At 43.6% G+C, this 18,503-nt stretch overlaps 1 protein-coding gene across 3 annotated transcripts in view; it reads right to left on the minus strand.

The window, feature by feature from the left end:
* Nucleotides 1-18,503, minus strand: part of ARMC9 (armadillo repeat containing 9) — a 153,339-nt gene that overhangs the window by 89,229 nt on the left and 45,607 nt on the right. For all 3 annotated transcript variants that reach the window (XM_070753808.1, XM_070753810.1, XM_070753809.1), the window contains exons 10-11: nt 4,645-4,679; nt 852-963 (exon numbers count right to left, since the gene is read on the minus strand). In XM_070753808.1, coding sequence (XP_070609909.1) covers nt 852-963; nt 4,645-4,679 — 147 coding nt within the window. The remainder of the gene's footprint in view (nt 1-851; nt 964-4,644; nt 4,680-18,503) is intronic.

Here is an 18,503-nt window from a genome sequence, read left to right on the forward strand (position 1 = left end):
CAATGTAAAAGCAAATAACGCGTGCGATTGGGGAAACCGCAGGTAGGATGGAGGCCCTGTTTCCTCCCAGGAGATTCCTGGAGTGGCCCCATGGAGGCTTATCCCCGCCTTTTCCGGCCCTGTTTCCTCCCAGGAGATTCCTAGAGTGGCCCATGGAGGCTTCTCCCCATCTTTTCCGGCCCTGTTTCCTCCCAGGAGATTCCTAGAGTGCCCCATGGAGGCTTCTCCCCCCTTTTCCGGCCCTGTTTCCTCCCAGGAGATTCCTAGAGTGGCCCATGGAGGCTTCTCCCCCCTTTTCCGCCCCTGTTTCCCCCCAGGAGATTCCTAGAGAGGCCCCACGGAGGCTTCTCCCCACCTTTTCTGGTTACAGTTTCGGATGCTTGGGTTTGTAAGTGGAAAATATGTTCATGAGAAGAGGCAAAAAAATCTTGAACACCCGGTTCTTATCTAGAAAAGTTTGTAAGTAGGTAGAGGCACGACTGTATTCATTGGGAGGAAGCCTAAAAGGCCATTAACTAGGCTTAAACAAGGTTCCAATTGCCCCCATTAAAAATGAAATTGCCCCCCTGTGGGGTGTGGGTCGCACATTGAGAACCAGGGGTGTAGGGTCTCTTGCTTGTGTAGAGGGTTGGACTAGATGACCTACATGGTCCCTTCCAACTCTGTTAATCCCTTAACTTTAGGCCAATTTTGTGGAAGTGTCTAACCACAGAGTCCTTCCACTGACTTGGTTTTCTCAATTCTCTACAGCAGGGGGCAGGGGGGGCGGGATCCAACCTTGGTGACTCAAGACCTCTGGACTTCAACTCCCAGAATTCCCCAGCCATCCCATGATTGAGAGCCAGACTCACCCAGCGCAAGGCCTGTAGCAAGAAAGCCTTCAGGCGGTCGCTCCCGTCGATCAGGTCCTTCTTTAACTTCTCGTAATCCAGAGACGGAAGAAGGGGCACTTCCTGCGCTTTCCTGCGTAAACAAAGCGCTGGTGAAATACAACCAGCAAACGAAGTCCTAGAAAGTCCTTATGCGTTCGCTTTCATTCACCAAGTCCTAGAAAGTCACCCGGTTTACAGAAGAGCCCAATGGGGATGAGAAATCTAAGCCTGGGCCATCAACGGAATCAGCCCCGAGAGGTCCTTGGTGGTCCAATACAAGGATTTGGCACCGTCAGATCTCCATTTGGAAAAACGGACAATTTGGTCTAATGTCACGATGGTGAACCTATGGCACAAATGCCACAGGTGGCACGCGGAGCCATATTGGAGGGCACGCGAGACTGTGCCATGTTTCAGCTGCAGCGCACATGAGCGGACTGTCCAGCTAATTTTCAGCCTTCGAAAAGGCCGTTTTGTTCTCTGGACACTTCAGGAAAGTTTCCCTGAAGTCCTGGAGGAAAAAAAAATAAAAATCCCCCAACGGAGAAAGTGGACTTTTGGGAAAATGCACATCCAGTTTGTTGTTGTGCTGTTTTTTGCACTCTAGAGGGTTCAGAGAAGCTTCCTGAAGCCGCGGAGTGCAAAAAAAAAGCCTAACGACAAACCAGAAGTGCGTTTTTCCGAACGTCTGGTTTGTCCGTTGGGCGATTTTTGTCACCTACCAGGCTTCAGAAAGGCCTGTGCAAATGCGTGGGGGCAGCACAGGAGGTTGTGCATGTGTTGGGGGGAGGGAAGGGGTGTGGGCAGGTGTGCACATGCTATCACAACCCCACACACCCCTTTTGGCAAGTGAACCAAAAAAGGTTCGCCATCACCTTTCCGGTTCTGGTGAAGCAGCAGGAGGTAGAGAAAATGGATTAGCTCAAGACAACACTTTTTAATACTGCCTGATGTGGGAAGATGGCATCCACCCCAGAGTTCTTAAAGAACTCAGATCTGTCATTGCTACCACCCTGACTGACTTGTTTAACCAATCCCTGTTAACAGGAAAAGTTCCTGAGGATTGGAGAATGGCCAGTGTTGTGCCTATCCACAAGAAGGGCAGTAGAGAAGAAGCTGGGAACTACAGGCCAGTTAGCTTGACATCAGTGGTAGTTAAAATGATGGAGACTCTACTCAAAAAGAGGATAAATCAGCACCTAAAAAACAATAACTTATTGGACCCAAATCAGCATGGCTTTACTGAAGGCAAATCATGTCAGACTAATCTCATTGATTTCTTTGACTATGTCACAAAGGTGTTGGATGAAGGTGGTGCCGTGGATATTGCCTATCTGGACTTCAGCAAAGCCTTTGATACGGTTCCACATAAAGAGCTGATAAATTAGTGAAATTTGGACTTAATCCCTGGATAGTTCAGTGGATTTACAGCTGGCTGAAGCGTAGACATCAGAGAGTTATTGTTAATGGTGAATATTCTGAGCAGAGACAGGTTACAAGCGGTGTGCCACAAGGGTCTGTTCTGGGTCCTATTCTTTTTAATATGTTTGTGAGTGACATAGGGGAAGGTTTGGTAGGGAAGGTTTGCCTATTTGCCAATGACTCTAAAGTGTGCAATAGGGTTGATATTCCTGGAGAGGTCTTTAATATGGTAAATCATTTAGCTTTACTAGATAAATGGTCAAAGCAATGGAAACTGCAGTTTAATGTTTCCAAATGTAAAATAATGCACTTGGGGAAAAGGAATCCTAAATCTGAGTATTGCATTGGCAGTTCTGTATTAGCAAAAACTTCAGAAGAGAAGGATTTAGGGGTCGTGATTTCTGACAGTCTCAAAATGGGTGAGCAGTGTGGTCGGGCGGTAGGAAAAGCAAGTAGGATGCTTGGCTGCATAGCTAGAGATACAACAAGCAGGAAGAGGGAGATTGTGATCCCACTATATAGAGCGCTGGTGAGACCACATTTGGAATACTGTGTCCAGTTCTGGAGACCTCACCTACAAAAAGATATTGATCAAATTGAACGGGTCCAATGACGGGCTACAAGAATGGTGGAAGGTCTTAAGCATAAAACTGATCAGGAATCAATTAATGAACTCAATCTGTATAGGACAGAAGGGAAAGGGGGGACATGATTGAAACATTTAAATAGGTTAAAGGGTTAAATAAGGTTCAGGAGGGAAGTGTTTTTAATAGGAAAGTGAACCCAAGAACAAGGGGACACAATCTGAAGTTAGCTGGGGGAAAGATCAAAAGCGACATGAGAAAATATTATTTTACTGAAAGAGTCGTAGATGCTTGGAACAAACTTCCAGCAGATGTGGTTGGTCAATCCACAGTAAGTGAATTTAAACATGCTTGGGATAAGCATATATCCATCCTAAGATAAAATACAGGAAATAGTATAAGGGCAGACTAGATGGACCATGAGGTCTTTTTCTGCCGTCAGTCTTCTATGTTTCTAAGATCTGTGGCAGAGTCTGAAACTGCCGAAGGCTTTATTCGGGGCGTTTTGAGACGACATCAATCAAAGGAAAAATACGGTGAGATCAGCTGTTGAGCGGAAGATGGTGGTCGTCTTCGGATGCCCCCCACTCTGCCTCCGTCCCTAAAATTGCGGCTGAAAAGAACTAAGGGGTTTTTTGGACTGTTTTGAGGCTGCCAATTGAAATTGAGATCGTGAGCTGAGGTGACTGGCAGCTGAGCAGTGGAAGCTGGGCGGAGTGAAAGCGATACTAAAGTTGTATTTCCTGAAGTCGAGATTGGAGCGGTTGACATTTAGTTTAAATCTGTTACGTGCTCATGTGTTGTTGCGGTTGAAGGTGAAGTAGTCACTAACTGGAAGGACATTTTAGTATAGGATTTTATTAACTATAGTTAAGTCGGAATGGAGGCGACGGAGTTGTAAATTGTCTAATCAAAGAATTTCAAGTCTGGCGGAGTGAGGTCTTTTGTTGCGGGAAGAGGAGTGAAGGACTCTGTTAAGTGAAGGACTCTTTTAATTTTAAACCTCTTTTAAGGGAGGAAAATAGGTGCATCTTATTATTATTATTTATTAGATTTGTATGCCGCCCCTCTCTGAGGACTTGGAACGGCTCACAACAATAATAGGTACAATAAAATACAAATCCAATATAAACTATATTAAAGTACAAATCTAATATAAACTATATTAAAATACAAATCCAATATAAACTACATTTAGCCGCCCCGAGTCTTTGGAGAGGGGCGGCATACAAATTAATAGATAGATAGATAGATAGATAGATAGATAGATAGATAGATAGATAGATAGATAGATAGATAGATAGATAGATAAACCCATCATTATAAAAAACTAACAATTCTACAACAATCATTCCAATCTCATATGTTGAGTCAGGAAAGGTAAGGGGAGAAATCAATCCCCCCATGCTTGGCGGTACAGATGGCTCTTCAACATGTTAGGGAAGGCAAGGAGGCCTTCAAATCTCAGGGGGGAGTTGATTCCATAGGGCCGGGGCTGCCACAGAGAAGGCTCTTCCCCTAGGTCCTGCCAGACGACATTGTTTAGTCGACGGGACCCGGAGAAGGCCGACTCTGTGGGACCTAATCGGCCACTGGGATTTGTGTGGCAGAAGGCAGTCCTGGAGGTATTCTTATACTTTGAAAAATATGGTAGTCATTAATTCAGGATTATGTTCTCCGATTTAAGCGTATTATTTTTCTCTTCACAAACCACCCACATCTGATGACACGACAAATCAGAGCCAAGAGGAAATAAAAAGACTTACGCAGGGACCAACGATGCTCGTAACATTGTGGAAGCCTGTGATTTGAAGGAAAGAGAGAGAGAAAAAAATAATAATAATCAGGATATGTAAACAAAGTGAACTTCACCTTGAGATTATGCCAAAGTTTGTTTCCCAGAAAGATTAAGTCATTTGCGGTAATTATTTCCTTATTATGGAACTGGACGTTCTAATGAATATGCCAAATCCCTGGGCTTCACTTTGAAGACTTTTTGGGGCTAGGGAACTGAAAGGAATTGGACGTAGAACATAGGATAGATCCTATACCAGTGATGGCGAACCTTTTTGGCACCGAGAGCCCAAACTGGAATATACATGCATGCACCAGAGTGCCAGGAACCTGAAGGCAATAGGCCCAGAAATGGAAAGGAATAAGAAACAATAAATATTCTAGAAAGTGAAGCTTATCGTTATTAAAGTTGGGGTTAAAATTTGGGATTAATTGGATGGAGAGTCCAGGTGACAAAATTAGATTTTTTTATTGGTGGAAGTTGAATTTGGCCATATATACCTGAGATTAAAAACTTTTAATTGTTTGCAGTTAGGAATAAAGGTTAAAATAATTATTGGTTGTTTTGCTTTCAAAATGGAATATACTGCATCAGTCTGCTAATACACCAGTTTATTATTTTAATTTACTAGGTTGGAGGACACTAGCTCAGGAATTCTGGGAGTTGAAGTCTACATGTCATAGAAGAGCCAACGTTGCCTACCCCTGGGTTAGGGGAAAAAATTAAATAAGATATTGGCTTATGAACAATGGACAAAAATGTGTAATTATGTATGGTGTGTGTAATATTGGAAGGTATATACATGTTAAACTTGCATGTGAGAAGGTGGAGAAAAATAAATAAAAATTGGGCGGGGGAAAAGAAATTGATCTGTCTTCTTAAAACTGTCAAAAAGGTCCAGCTACTTGGTTTCCCCACCAACTAAGTCATAGTTTGCTGCATTCAATTAACTTAGTTTGCAGTGTGCTTACACATCGGCCCACAATATTTGGGTTTGATAGGTTCTACAAAGGTCGCCCAGAAAGTAATGCACCACATTTTTTTCTTCAACATTTATTGAACACAATGAAACTTACACACCAGAAAGAATGAAGTTTCTTCTACACTCCCTATTTTCCCACGTAATCTCCGTCCCGTTCTGTGGCCTTCCTCCAGCAAGACACAAGGGCGTGTAGGCCCTGTTGGTAGCACTTCGACATGGTCACAAAGCCATTTCTGCACTGTAATGGCCTCACACCCTCCGTGCCCAGCGGCTAACCGTACTTCTGTCGACTGCAGATTCCCCACCAACTGTACACAAACGTTTGTGAATGTTCCCAACAGTTTCTTTCTCCGCAGTGAGAAATTCAATGACACGCTGCTTATAACGTACATCACTTACAGACGCCGTTTTGAAACACGGCTGCAGCTACGCTATCTGTCTGAAGAAACGCAAAATTTACACACACACTAATGACAATTCAAAGAATGCCTATCTAAAGTTTTGCATTCGTACCATTACTGTAGGATGAGAAAAGAAATGTGGTGCATTGCTTTCTGGGCGACCCTCGTACAAACTCAACCTTTTGAGGCTGAAGGAGACATTACTGATGCCCTTGAAATAAGTAAAGAAAAGGGGGAAGTTGGAGAGGAATTTCAGAAGGAAATGGAACATTTTCAGGCTCTGCTCAAAAGGGTGGGGTGCAAAACTTTGGAAGTAGAAGCAACACACTGGCCAAAGATGCAAAAGCCGAAAATAAAAAAGAGATAGATTAATTAAAAAAACAGATTAAGGGCATAACCCTAAAGCAGGCTTTTGTTTTCTTTTACTAAACCATTCAAATCTGCTTGTAAGCGTTCCAATTTCAGCCAGTTCCATTTGACAGCCGATACAAGTAGTCCTCCACTTACGACAGTTCGTTTAGCGACGGGCTCAAAGTGACAATAGAATTTATACAAGAGATGTGGGACCGTGTTCCACAGTTATGACCTTGGCAGCATCCCCATGATCGGGCGATCAAAATTCAGATGCTTGGCAATTGGTTCATAGTTATGACGTTTGCAATATATTGGGGTGGGTGGGGGAGGTTGTCATATGTTCTCCTTTTGTGACCGTCCGACGAGGCAAGTCGATGGGGAAGATGGATTCGCTTAATAACCGGGTTTCTCTCACTTAACAAAAGCAGGGATTCACTTAACAACTGGGGCAAAGAAAGGTTGTAAAAAGAAGCAAAAATGAGTCTTCGGTGTACAAATCTAAATAATAATAATAATAATAATAATAATAATAATAATAATAATAATATGTCTCACTTGGCAACAGAAATAATGCTGGGATCAATTGGGGTTGTAAGTATTTTTCTACAGTCAAATTTGGGTCGGTTCACATTGCGTTTGTATCTATTGTGTGCTTGTGTATTGTTACGGTTGAAGCTGAAGTAGTCATTGACAGGAAGGATGCTGCAGCAGATGACTTTATGGGTGATGCTTAGGTCGTGTTTAAGGCAAGCCCTTCATGGCACCGGACCAGGATATCTGCGAGACCGCCTTCTGCCGCACGAATCCCAGCGGCCGGTTAGGTCCCACAGAGTTGGCCTTCTCCGGGTCCCGTCGACTAAACAATGTCGTCTGGCGGGTCCCAGGGGAAGAGCCTTCTCTGTGACGGCTCTGACCCTCTGGAATCAACTCCCTCCGGAGATTAGAACTGCCCCCACCCTCCTTGCCTTTCGTAAACTCCTTAAAACCCACCTCTGTCATCAAGTGTGGGGGAACTGAGACATTTCCCCCTGCCTATGTAGTTTTTCTGCATGATATGACTGTATGTATGTTTTTTATATTGGGGTTCTTTGCTTTTAGATTTTTAAATGTACAACTGTTATTTTAGATTCTAATTATTAGATTTGTCATTATATATTATTTTTATCACTGTTGTGAGCCGCCCTGAGTCTGCGGAGAGGGGCGGCATACAAATCTAATAGATAGATAGATAGATAGATAGATAGATAGATAGATAGATAGATAGATAGATAGATAGATAGATAGATAGATAATAGATAGATAGATAATAGATAGAAAGATAGATAGATAGATAAATAGATAGATAATAGATAGATAGATAATAGATAGAAAGATAGATAGATAGATAATAGATAGATAGAAAGATAGATAGATAGATAGATAGATAGACAGATAGATAATAGATAGAAAGATAGATAGATAATAGATAGATAATAGAAAGATAGAAAGATAGATAATAGATAGATAGATAGATAGAAAGAAAGATAGAAAGATAGATAGATAGATAGATAATAGATAGAAAGATAGATAGATAATAGATAGATAGATAGACAGACAGACAGACAGACAGACAGACAGACAGACAGACAGACAGACAGACAGACAGACAAACATAGTTCTAAGCTTTCTAAGCCCATGATTTCAAGTCTGGTTGCGTAGGGTGTTCTGTTGCGAGTAGAGGGATGGAGCCCCCCACTGAGCCCTTCTGAGCCCCCCAACCCAAACTGTCTCCCCCTCCCCTTTCATGCCAGATTCATTATAATCGGTGCCCATTTAAAAGCCCCCCCAGCTGGGAAAAGCCGGGAGGACAAAGGCAGGGAAATATCAAAAGGCAGATTGCGTTACTCCTGTTTCCGCATGCCATCCAGACGGCTCGGGCCCGCCACAAAGCCATGCTGTGTAGCACCAGAGCATCGCAGTGTAACACAAGAGTATCTTTCTCACTGATGGGGGGGTGGGGGGGGTGGGAGAAAAGTACGGGGAAAGCCGTTTCAGAGGCGGAGGCGTCCATCAAAACGTGATGATACCTAATTGGCAACTGAAAAGCCGGCCCAAAGAAGGACAATGCTAGCTATTCATTGGCAGGACCGCTTTGCAGATGGATTGGGTTCACTCTCACTGCATTTGGTCTGTCAATCATTTTGAATTCTGTCCCTGGGTGTTTTTGTAAATAATGAGACATCCCCCCCCTCTCCCCTGTGGATTTTAGAGGGCGTTCCTTCCAGGGACATTGACCCACAGGACAGTTTAGAAGCAACATGAGAAAATATAGAAACATAGAAACATAGAAGACTGACAGCAGAAAAAGACCTCATGGTCCATCTAGTCTGCCCTTATACTATTTCCTGTATTTTATCTTACAATGGATATATGTTTATCCCAGGCATGTTTAAATTCAGTGACTGTGGATTTATCTACCACGTCTGCTGGAAGTTTGTTCCAAGGATCTACTACTCTTTCAGTAAAATAATATTTTCTCATGTTGCTTCTGACCTTTCCCCCAACTAACCTCAGATTGTGTCCCCTTGTTCTTGTGTTCACTTTCCTATTAAAAACACTTCCCTCCTGAACCTTATTTAACCCTTTAACATATTTAAATGTTTTGATCATGTCCCCCCTTTCCCTTCTGTCCTCCAGACTCTACAGATTGAGTTCATGAAGTCTTTCCTGATACGTTTTATGCTTAAGACCTTCCACCATTCTTGTAGCCCGTCTTTGGACCCGTTCAATTTTGTCAATATCTTTTTGTAGGTGAGGTCTCCAGAACTGAACACAGTATTCCAAATGTTATACCTCTAGCTATGCAGCCAAGCATCCTACTTGCTTTTCCTACCGCCCGACCACATATTATTTGACTGAAAGAATAGTAGATGCTTGGAAGAAATTTCCAGCAGACGTGGTTGGTAAATCCACAGTCACTGAATTTAAACATGCCTGGGATAAACATAGACCCATCCTAAGACAAAATAGAGGAAATAAGTATTAGGACAGAATAGATGGACCAGGAGGTCTTTTTCTGCCGTCAATCTTCTATGTTTCTATGACAGGTTCATGAGGTCATGAGACTCTAGAAAGAGTGCAGAGAAGAGCAACAAAGAGAATTAAGGAAATTGGAGGCCAACACATATGAAGGAACTGGCTATGGCTACTTCAGTGATGACGAACCTATGGAACAGGTACCACAGGCGGCAGGGGCCCAAAGATTTTCTCGCCGACTGCTGAGTTTTTGAATTTTGTGGCTGAAGGAAAACGGGTATGGAGCCCCTGCATTGTTTGGCCTTTGCTCTCTGGAGTCGGGTGATAAGCCCAGGTTTCATCTCCGGTCACTCTACAGTGAAGAAAAGCCTCGCCTTCAATCTCGAAACGGTCAAGAAATTCTCAGGTGGCCTGGACTCTGTGGATTTTATGCGCTTCAGCAAGCACGAATCCCAGCAACCGATAAGGTCCCACAGAGTTGGCCTTCTCCGGGTCCCGTAGACTAAACAATGTTGTTTGGAAGGCCCCAGGGAAAGAGCCTTCTCTGTGGCGGCCCCGGCCCTCTGGAACCAACTCCCCCCGGAGATTAGAACTGCCCCCACCCTCCCTGTCTTTTGTAAACTACTCAAGACTCATTTATACCGCCAGGCATGGGGGAGTTGAGATATTCCTTCCCTCTAGGCCATTACAAGTTATGCCTGGTATGTTTGTGTGTATGTTTGGTTTTATAATAAGGGTTTTTAGTTGTTTTTTATTATTGGATTGTACATGTTGTGTTTATTATTGTTGTTAGCCGCCCTGAGTCTGCGGAGAGGGGCGGCATATAAATGCAATAAATAATAATAATTATTATTATCATCATCATCATCATCATCTTGGGTTACCCATCGCAGCAGCGTTCCTGCCCTTCGCATTCAGGGAAACAGAATGAGGAGGCTCCTCTCTAACCTTCCCCACAACGCCACTCGATGATCTACTGACCCCTGGCACTGACCGTTCTCTTCCGCTGGCTTCCCACTACACGATAGTCATACCAACTAATCCTCGGAGAGGGGCGGCATATAAATCCCAATAATAATAGTAATAATAATAGTAATAATAATAATAATAATAATAACAGCAACAACAACAACAATAATAATACCACCAAATCCCCCCATGAACATTCCCTGCGAGAGCTACGCACCTTTTAACCTTACTTTTCGGATAACCCTCGTACTTCCTCTTTCTCCCTCTTAACCTTCCCCTAGAGTAGTGTTTCTCAAATACTGGGAGGGGGGGCGGAGCAATGCCGGGGGGGGGAGCGCATGACATAGAAACATAGAAGATTGACGGCAGAAGAAGACCTCCTGGTCCATCTAGTCTGCCCTTGTACCATTTCCTGTATTTCATCTTAGGATGGATCTGTGTTTTTCCCAGGCATGTTTAAATTCAGTCCCTGTGGATTGACCAACCAGATCTGCTGGAAGTTTGTTCCAAGCATCTACTACTCTTTCAGTAAAATAATATTTTCTCATGTTGCTCTTGATCTTTCCTCAACTAACTTCAGATTGTGCCCCCATGTTCTTGTGTTCACTTTCCTATTAAAAATACTTCCCTCCTGGACCTTATTTAACCCTTTAACCTATTTAAATGTTTCGATCATGTCCCTCCTTTCTCTTGTGTCCTCCAGACTATACAGATTGAGTTCATTAAATATGCTTTTTTTGGTACAGGCAATAGGGTTTTTTTGCACCAAACAATAGCACATAGCACAGAGCAGGAGATATGAAGTGCATATAACAAACCCTTAAGAGACACCATGGAAAAATATTTAACAGGGGTGAAAAGAAAGGAAGAGGGAGACGGGGATAATGAGAACAGACTACCTCTGGGACCACCTTCTGCCGCACAAATCCCAGCGGCCGATTAGGTCCCACAGAGTCGGCCTTCTCTGGGTCCCATCGACTAAGCAATGCTGTCTGGCGGGACTCAGGGGAAGAGCCTTCTCTGTGGCGGTCCCAGCCCTCTGGAATCAACTCCCCCACCCTCCTTGCCTTTCGTAAGCTCCTGAAAACCCACCTATGTCGCCAGGCATGGGGGAAATTAATATACCCCTAAGCTATTATGATATATGTATGGTTTATGTGGGTTGTATGATTGTTTTTTATTATAATGGTTTTAAATACTGTTTTTAATATTGGATTTCTACTCAGTATGCCGCCACAGAGAAGGCTCTTCCCCTGGGTCCCGCCAGACATTGTTTCGTTGACGGGATCCGGAGAAGGCCAACTCTGTGGGATTCATGCGGCAGAAGGCAGTCCTGGAGATATTGCATGTTGTGAGCCGCTCTGAGTCTTTGGAGAGGGGTGGCATACAAATCTAATAAATAATAATAAATAATGATAAGAAGAAGAGCCCTGCTGAATCAGGCCAAAGCCCAACGCGTCCAGCATTCCGTGTCCTATGGTGGCCCCCCCAATTGTCCATGGGGATCTTGAGCAGAAATAGAAGGCAAGACCCTCCCTTTCCCTTGACCCCCAACAAATGGGACTCAAAGGAACCCTGCCTGCCTCAACCAACATAGAGGCGGCACATGGACACCCGTTTCAATAACCACCTATGATACACTTGGCATCCCTGAATCTGTCTAATCCTGCCTTGAAGCTTAATGATGAGACAAACGTTAAGTCTCCCGACAGCTAAGACGAGGAAATAGGATGAAGTGCATGTAACGCTTGGCTTTATTGTGACTATGGTGGGAGACGAGGAAAGACGAGGAAAGACCGCTATGTTTACTGTGTCTAAAAATGTTGGCAGCAGACAGCATGAAGCCAAATACATTAAGGTGTCACTTAAACACATTACACCCCAGTCACGCTGGTAAGCCGCTTAAGTTTGTTCAGCAAATAGATGCAAAATGTTTACTTCTTCCTGGGGGGGGGGGGGGGGGGACGTAACAGAAAATAATTGAGAAACACTGCCCTAGAGTGATTCTAATCGTAATTCACCTTACGTTTAACAGAAATGATAATACAGTACCCTTACATCTTTTAATTATCCTTTTATCCTTAATTATCCTTCTATGCCCCTTCTGGACATATGTACTTTCTATATCAGACCTGGGCAAAGTGCAGCCGGGGGGCCGGATGCGGCTCGCCCGCTGTCTGTGACCGGCCCGCAGAGGTAGGAAGGAAGGAAGGAGAAAGGAAGGAAGGAAGGAAGGAAGGAAGGAAGGAGAAATGGAGGAAGGAAGGAGAAAAGGAGAAATTCTCTTTCCATGCCCTTTTGCAAAAGTCCAATAAATGCTCATTTTTTAATTGTTCATTGGTTTCATTGGCCTTTCCAAGAAATTTAAAGCAAATCCCCCACCCCACGTCTCGGGGGGGGGGGAAGAGGTGGAGGAAGAAGAGGAATCCAAAGCTACTTTCAGGCAAAGCCTCCACTATCTTTTCTCAACTGACAATGCAGGTCAGTTGAAGAGAGGCACCTGAAAGGAATATTTTGAAAGAGAAGTAAAGAACTGCCCAAAAGCAGAAATAAAAGGCAGATAAAATCAGAGGGACAGAAGCTTCTCTCCATCTGGAAAAGGAAGGAAGTGAAGGAAGGAAGGAAGGAAGGAAGGAAGGAAGGAAGGAAGGAAGGAAGGGGAAGGAAGGAAGGAGAAATGGAGGGAACAAGGAAGGAAGGAAGGAAGAGAAGGAAGAGAAGGAAGGAGAAATGGAGGGAACAAGGAAGGAAGGAAGGAAGGGAAGGGAGGGAGGGAAGGAAGGAAGGAGAAATGGAGGGAACAAGGGAGGAAGGAAGGAGAAATGGAGGGAACAAGGAAGGAAGGAAGGAAGGGAAGGGAGGGAAGGAAGGAAGGAGAAATGGAGGGAACAAGGCAGGAAGGAAGGAAGGAAGGGAAGGAAGGAAGAGAAGGAAGGAGAAATGGAGGGAACAAGGAAGGAAGGGAGGGAAGGGAGGGAAGGAAGGAAGGAGAAATGGAGGGAACAAGGGAGGAAGGAAGGAAGGATGGGAAGGAATGAATGAATGAAGGAAGGAAGGAAGAGAAGGAAGGAAGGAAGGAGAAATGGAGGGAACAAGGAAGGAAGGAAGGAAGGAAGGAAGGAAGGAAGGAAGGAAGGAAGGAAGGAAGGAAGGAAGGAAGGAAGGGGTGGGCAATTAATTTATAATTATAATAGAATTATAATATATAATGTAAACATATAATATAATATAGTATAGTATAGTATAGTATAGTATAGTATAGTATAGTATAGTATAGTATAGTATAGTATTATATTATATTCTATTATAATATACAGTATTGGGTAGAACTGAGTTAATTATATTAATCCGCCCCTCTAAACCCATCCCAATTTCTCATGCGGCCCCATGGCAGAATTAATTGCCCACCCCTGTTCTATATCAATTAATTTTTTAAGGATGATTTTATACTGCATGCAGTAGTGGAATAACATAAAAAAATCCCAGCAAACGAACATTCCAGCTCTTTCTCCTGAGGAATAAAACCTGTCTGCTTTCGGAATAGAAAAAATAATAATTCAAAAGTATACATTTAAAATCCCCCGGGTGACAGGCAGCTCATGCTGAAGAAGAGGCTCAGGAATAAAACATATAATGTGCCATATGGGGGAATAAATGTGATTCGCCATCGTGGAGGGTTGTTTTGAATTGGGTTAAATTTTTCCATGCAATCATTCCAGCGAATCGCCTTGGCCATACCAACATGCTCAGGCAACAAACATAGCAGGCAGGAAGACAGGGAAACATGAAAATATTTTCTTTTTAAAAAAGAGAGATGTGGGAACTTACATATCCATCCTTACAGGGCCTCCCAAAGCCATATTCCTTTAGAGGGGTAAAACAGACACACATTCAATAAAAGAGATTAAGAGAGAGAGAGAGGGGGAAAAAAAGTTAAGAGAAAAACCACAGAAATAGAACATAACGTAAAAAATAAATGGGTTTTTTTAAATGAAAAGTTGATTATGAAGAGAAAAACACCATGGAGAGATCCATGCGCAGAGACGTCAATTTTGCAATGTTCATTTATGAAGGGTCATTGATTCTCTCCGAGCTCAGCTGCTTTTTGGGAGATGCTTCAATTCCCACGCCCTTCCTGAAGTGATTGTGTTACCTAGTTGGGTAATGAAATGTCTACAAGCTGAGAGAGTATCAATGACTTCACACTCCTCCTCCTCCTCCTCCTTTTCCTCCTCTCCTCCTCTTCCTCCTCTCCTCCCCTCCTCTTTCTCCTCCTCTTCCTCCACATCCCATTTCCTTCTAGCACTGATGATGTTACCTAGCTGGGTCCTGAAACGTCTGCAACAAAGCCACCAAGCTCAGAGAGCACCGAGGACCTCACAACCCTCTTCTTGCTCCTCCTCTTCCTCCCCCAACCCTCCTAGCACTGATGGTGTTACCTAGTTGGGTCATTAAGCGTCTGCAAGAAAGCCACTACCAGGGAGCACAGATAACCCTCAATTTACAACAAGTCCATTTTGAGACCGTTAGAAGTTACAACAGCCCTGAAAAAAGTGACACGTGATCATTTCCCTCACTTAACAAGTATTGCACCATCTCCGTGGTCATGGGATCAAACCTGGGTTGCTTGGCCACTGACTCATATTTATGATGGTTGTGGTGTCCCGGGGGTGTGTGTGTCATAGAAACATAGAAGATTGACGGCAGAAAAAGACCTCATGGTCCATCTAGTCTGCCCTTATACTATTTCCTGTATTTTATCATAGGATGGATATATGTTTATCCCAGGCATGTTTCAATTCAGTGACTGTGGATTTACCGACCACGTCTGCTAGAAGTTTGTTCCAAGCATCTACTACCCCTTCAGTCAAATAATATTTTCTCAAGTTGCTTCTAATCTTTCCCCCAACTAACCTCAGATTGTGTCACATGAACCCCTCTCGCAACTTTCTGATGAGCAAAGTCAATACCAAAAAATGTATACCAAAAAAAAATAATTGTGAATTTTTGGGTCAGAACCCGATTCGGTCGTGATGAGAAGCCTTTCGTGACCAGAGGTTCTACTCTATATGTTTGAGCCTCCAAGCTTTCGGATTCTCTTGGATGCTCTTCCCTGCACTCTTTCTAGGGCCTGGTGGGAAGATAAGGAGCTTTCCCCCATAAAGTGTTTCGCCTAAGATCATCTGCCTGGTAGAACATGAGCCATCAGACCCAGCTCTGAGCACACATAGAAACATAGAAGATTGCCGGCAGAAAAAGATCTCCTGGTCCATCTAGTCTGCCCTTATACTATTTCCTGCATTTTATCTTAGGATGGATCTAGGTTTATCCCAGGCATGTTTAAATTCAGCTACTGTGGATTGACCAACCACGTCTGCTGGAAGTTTGTTCCAAGCATCTACGACTCTTTCAGTAAAACAATATTTTCTCACGTTGCTTTTGATCTTTTCCCCAACTAACTTCAGATTGTGTCCCCTTGTTCTTGGGTTCACTTTCCTATTAAAAACACTTCCCTCCTGAACCTTATTTAACTCTTTAACATATTTAAATGTTTCCATCATGTCCCCCCTTTTCCTTCTGTCCTCCAGACTATACAGGTTGAGTTCATGAAGTCTTTCCTGATCAGTTTTATGCTTAAGACCTTTTGTAGCCCGTCTTTGGATTCATTCAATTTGATCCATCTCTTTTTGTAGGTGAGGTCTCCATAACTGGACACAGGATTCCAAATGGGGACTCACTAGCGCTCTATACAGCGGGATCACAATCTCCCTCTTCCTGCTTGTTATACCTCTAGCTATGCAACCAAGCATTCTACTTGCTTTTCCTACTACACTGCTCACTCATTTTGAGACTGTCAGAAATCACTACCCCTAAATCCTTTTCTTCTGAAGTTTTTGCTAACATAGAACTGCCAATACAATATTCAGATTGAGGATTCCTTTTCCCCAAGTGCATTATTTTACATTTGGAGACATTAAACTGCAGTTTCCACTGCTTTGACCACTTATCTCGTAATATGGTTCCCGACACCCAATAATGGGGTTTGGCTACGGGGTTTGCCAGATGAACCTTCGATCAACAATTCATCGGTAGATAGATCTCAAGATGAGAACTAAGACTTTTCTTCTCCCTGTTTTCTCATCATTCCTATCACCCATCTCCTCCCACTTCGGACTGTAGGACTGTAACTTGTTGCTTGTATCCTAAAATTTTCATTAATATTGATTGTTTCCTCATTGCTTATTTGACCCCTATGACAACCATTAAGTGTTGCACCACATGATTCTTGACAAATGTATATTTTATTTTATGTACGCTGAGAGCATCTGCACCAAGACAAATTCCTTGTGTGTCCAATCACACTTGGCCAATAAAATTCTATTCTATTCTGTTCTGTTCTATTCTATTCTATTCTGTCTAAGCTGGGGATAGATAGCAAGGGGTTTCTAGTCTGGACTTTGATATCAGCAGCTGTAGGTCAGCTGTTCTAAGAGAGCTGCTGTGGGTTTTTCTCCCAAGTTAAAACACAATCTTCTTCCTGGAAACTAAGGTTGAAGGACAAACTAACCTGTACAGGTAACCTCACGTCTTAAAACGGCCACAACAGGTACAAACTTAAAGTAAACCACTCTAAACTCAACTGCAGGAAATAACTGAGTAGTTGATGCCTGGAACTCACTACTGGACTCTGCAGTATCATCACCTAACGCCCAAAACTTTACCGTTAGACAATCCACTGTTGACCTCTCCCGATTCCTAAGAGATCAGTAAGTGCACCAGCATGCCTTCCGTCCCCTGTCCTAATGTTTCTCTCTCAGTAGTAAATGTATATAAATATTATCATATCTGTAGATTGTTGTGAGTTCGGGTTTTTCCCTGTGTAATATTTTGAGTGTCTTTGCGACGTTTCGGTGAAATCACATATGCTATCACCAACTGAAGTTATTGGCTTTGTGCTGCTTTGAATATAGTTTATTATTTATTATATAAAATAAAATAAAATAAAATCAAAAAATAAATGACAACAGAATTGGAAGGGACCTTGGAGGTCTTCTGAGGCAGCAAACCCTACACTACTTCAGACCACCGTTCCCTGTAGGCTGCGCACGTGAGCGAGCGCGCACCCCAAAATACCGTCCCGCGCCCTTTTACATGGGCGCACAGTCCCCATTTTCCATGGGCGCGCAGTCCCGCGGGGGGGGGGGGAGGCGCCGGCAGCAGAAGGGAAGGGAGCCGCAGTCGCCCCTGCCTCCCCATGTTGCCTCCGGCCCCCTCGGCCTTTCGTCACTGCCCCCCGCCCGATCCGCCCCCTCTGCTCCTCCGCCGCCTCCTACCTTTGGGCGCGGCTCCTCCGCACCCGGAACGCACGCCCTGCCCGTCTCAGTCCCTTTGCTGAGAGCACTTTCATCCCGGGCTCTCAGCAAGGGGGTTGCAGGAGAGGCGGGGCAGGTTGCGCACGCTCCCTATCTCCATACCAGGCCACTCGGAACATTCAAAATAAGAAAAACATTCGCCAGCGAAGGCTTTTCTTATTTTGAATGTTCCGAGTGGCCTGGTATGGAGATAGGGAGCGCGCGCAACTGTGCGCGCACCCCCGACATTAAGTATCACCAGCCTCCGCTGAGAAGAACGGAGAGAGAACGAGAGTGAGTGAGAGCAACAGACAGCAAGATAGAGAGAAAGTGAGAAAGAGAGAGGGAGAGAAAGGGGGGGGAGAAAGAGATAGCAAGAGAGAGAAAGAGTGTGAGAAAGAAAACAAGAAAGAGTGAGAGAGAGAGAGAAAGCAAGAGAGGGAGAAAGTGAGAAAAAGAAAGAGACCAAGAGGGGGAAAGAGAGAAAGAGAAAGAAAGAAAGAAAGAAAGAGAGAGATGAGAGAGGAAGGAAGAGAGTGAGAGAGAGAGACAGAGAGAGAAGTGACTTGATTTAAAGCATATGGTAAAAGCACTTAAATAATAACAGAGAAAAAAACCCCAGCCCTCACCTGTTTTTATTAATAGTTATGTTTTTGGTTTTGCTGGTTGATTTAGTTTTAATAGTAATGGATTTTGGTTTTTTAAATTATTAATTTCTTTTAATAAAAGGGATTTTTTCTTATTTATTTATTTATTT

This window comes from Erythrolamprus reginae, chromosome 5, assembly GCF_031021105.1.
Source record: "Erythrolamprus reginae isolate rEryReg1 chromosome 5, rEryReg1.hap1, whole genome shotgun sequence".
Classification (NCBI taxonomy): domain Eukaryota; kingdom Metazoa; phylum Chordata; class Lepidosauria; order Squamata; family Dipsadidae; genus Erythrolamprus; species Erythrolamprus reginae.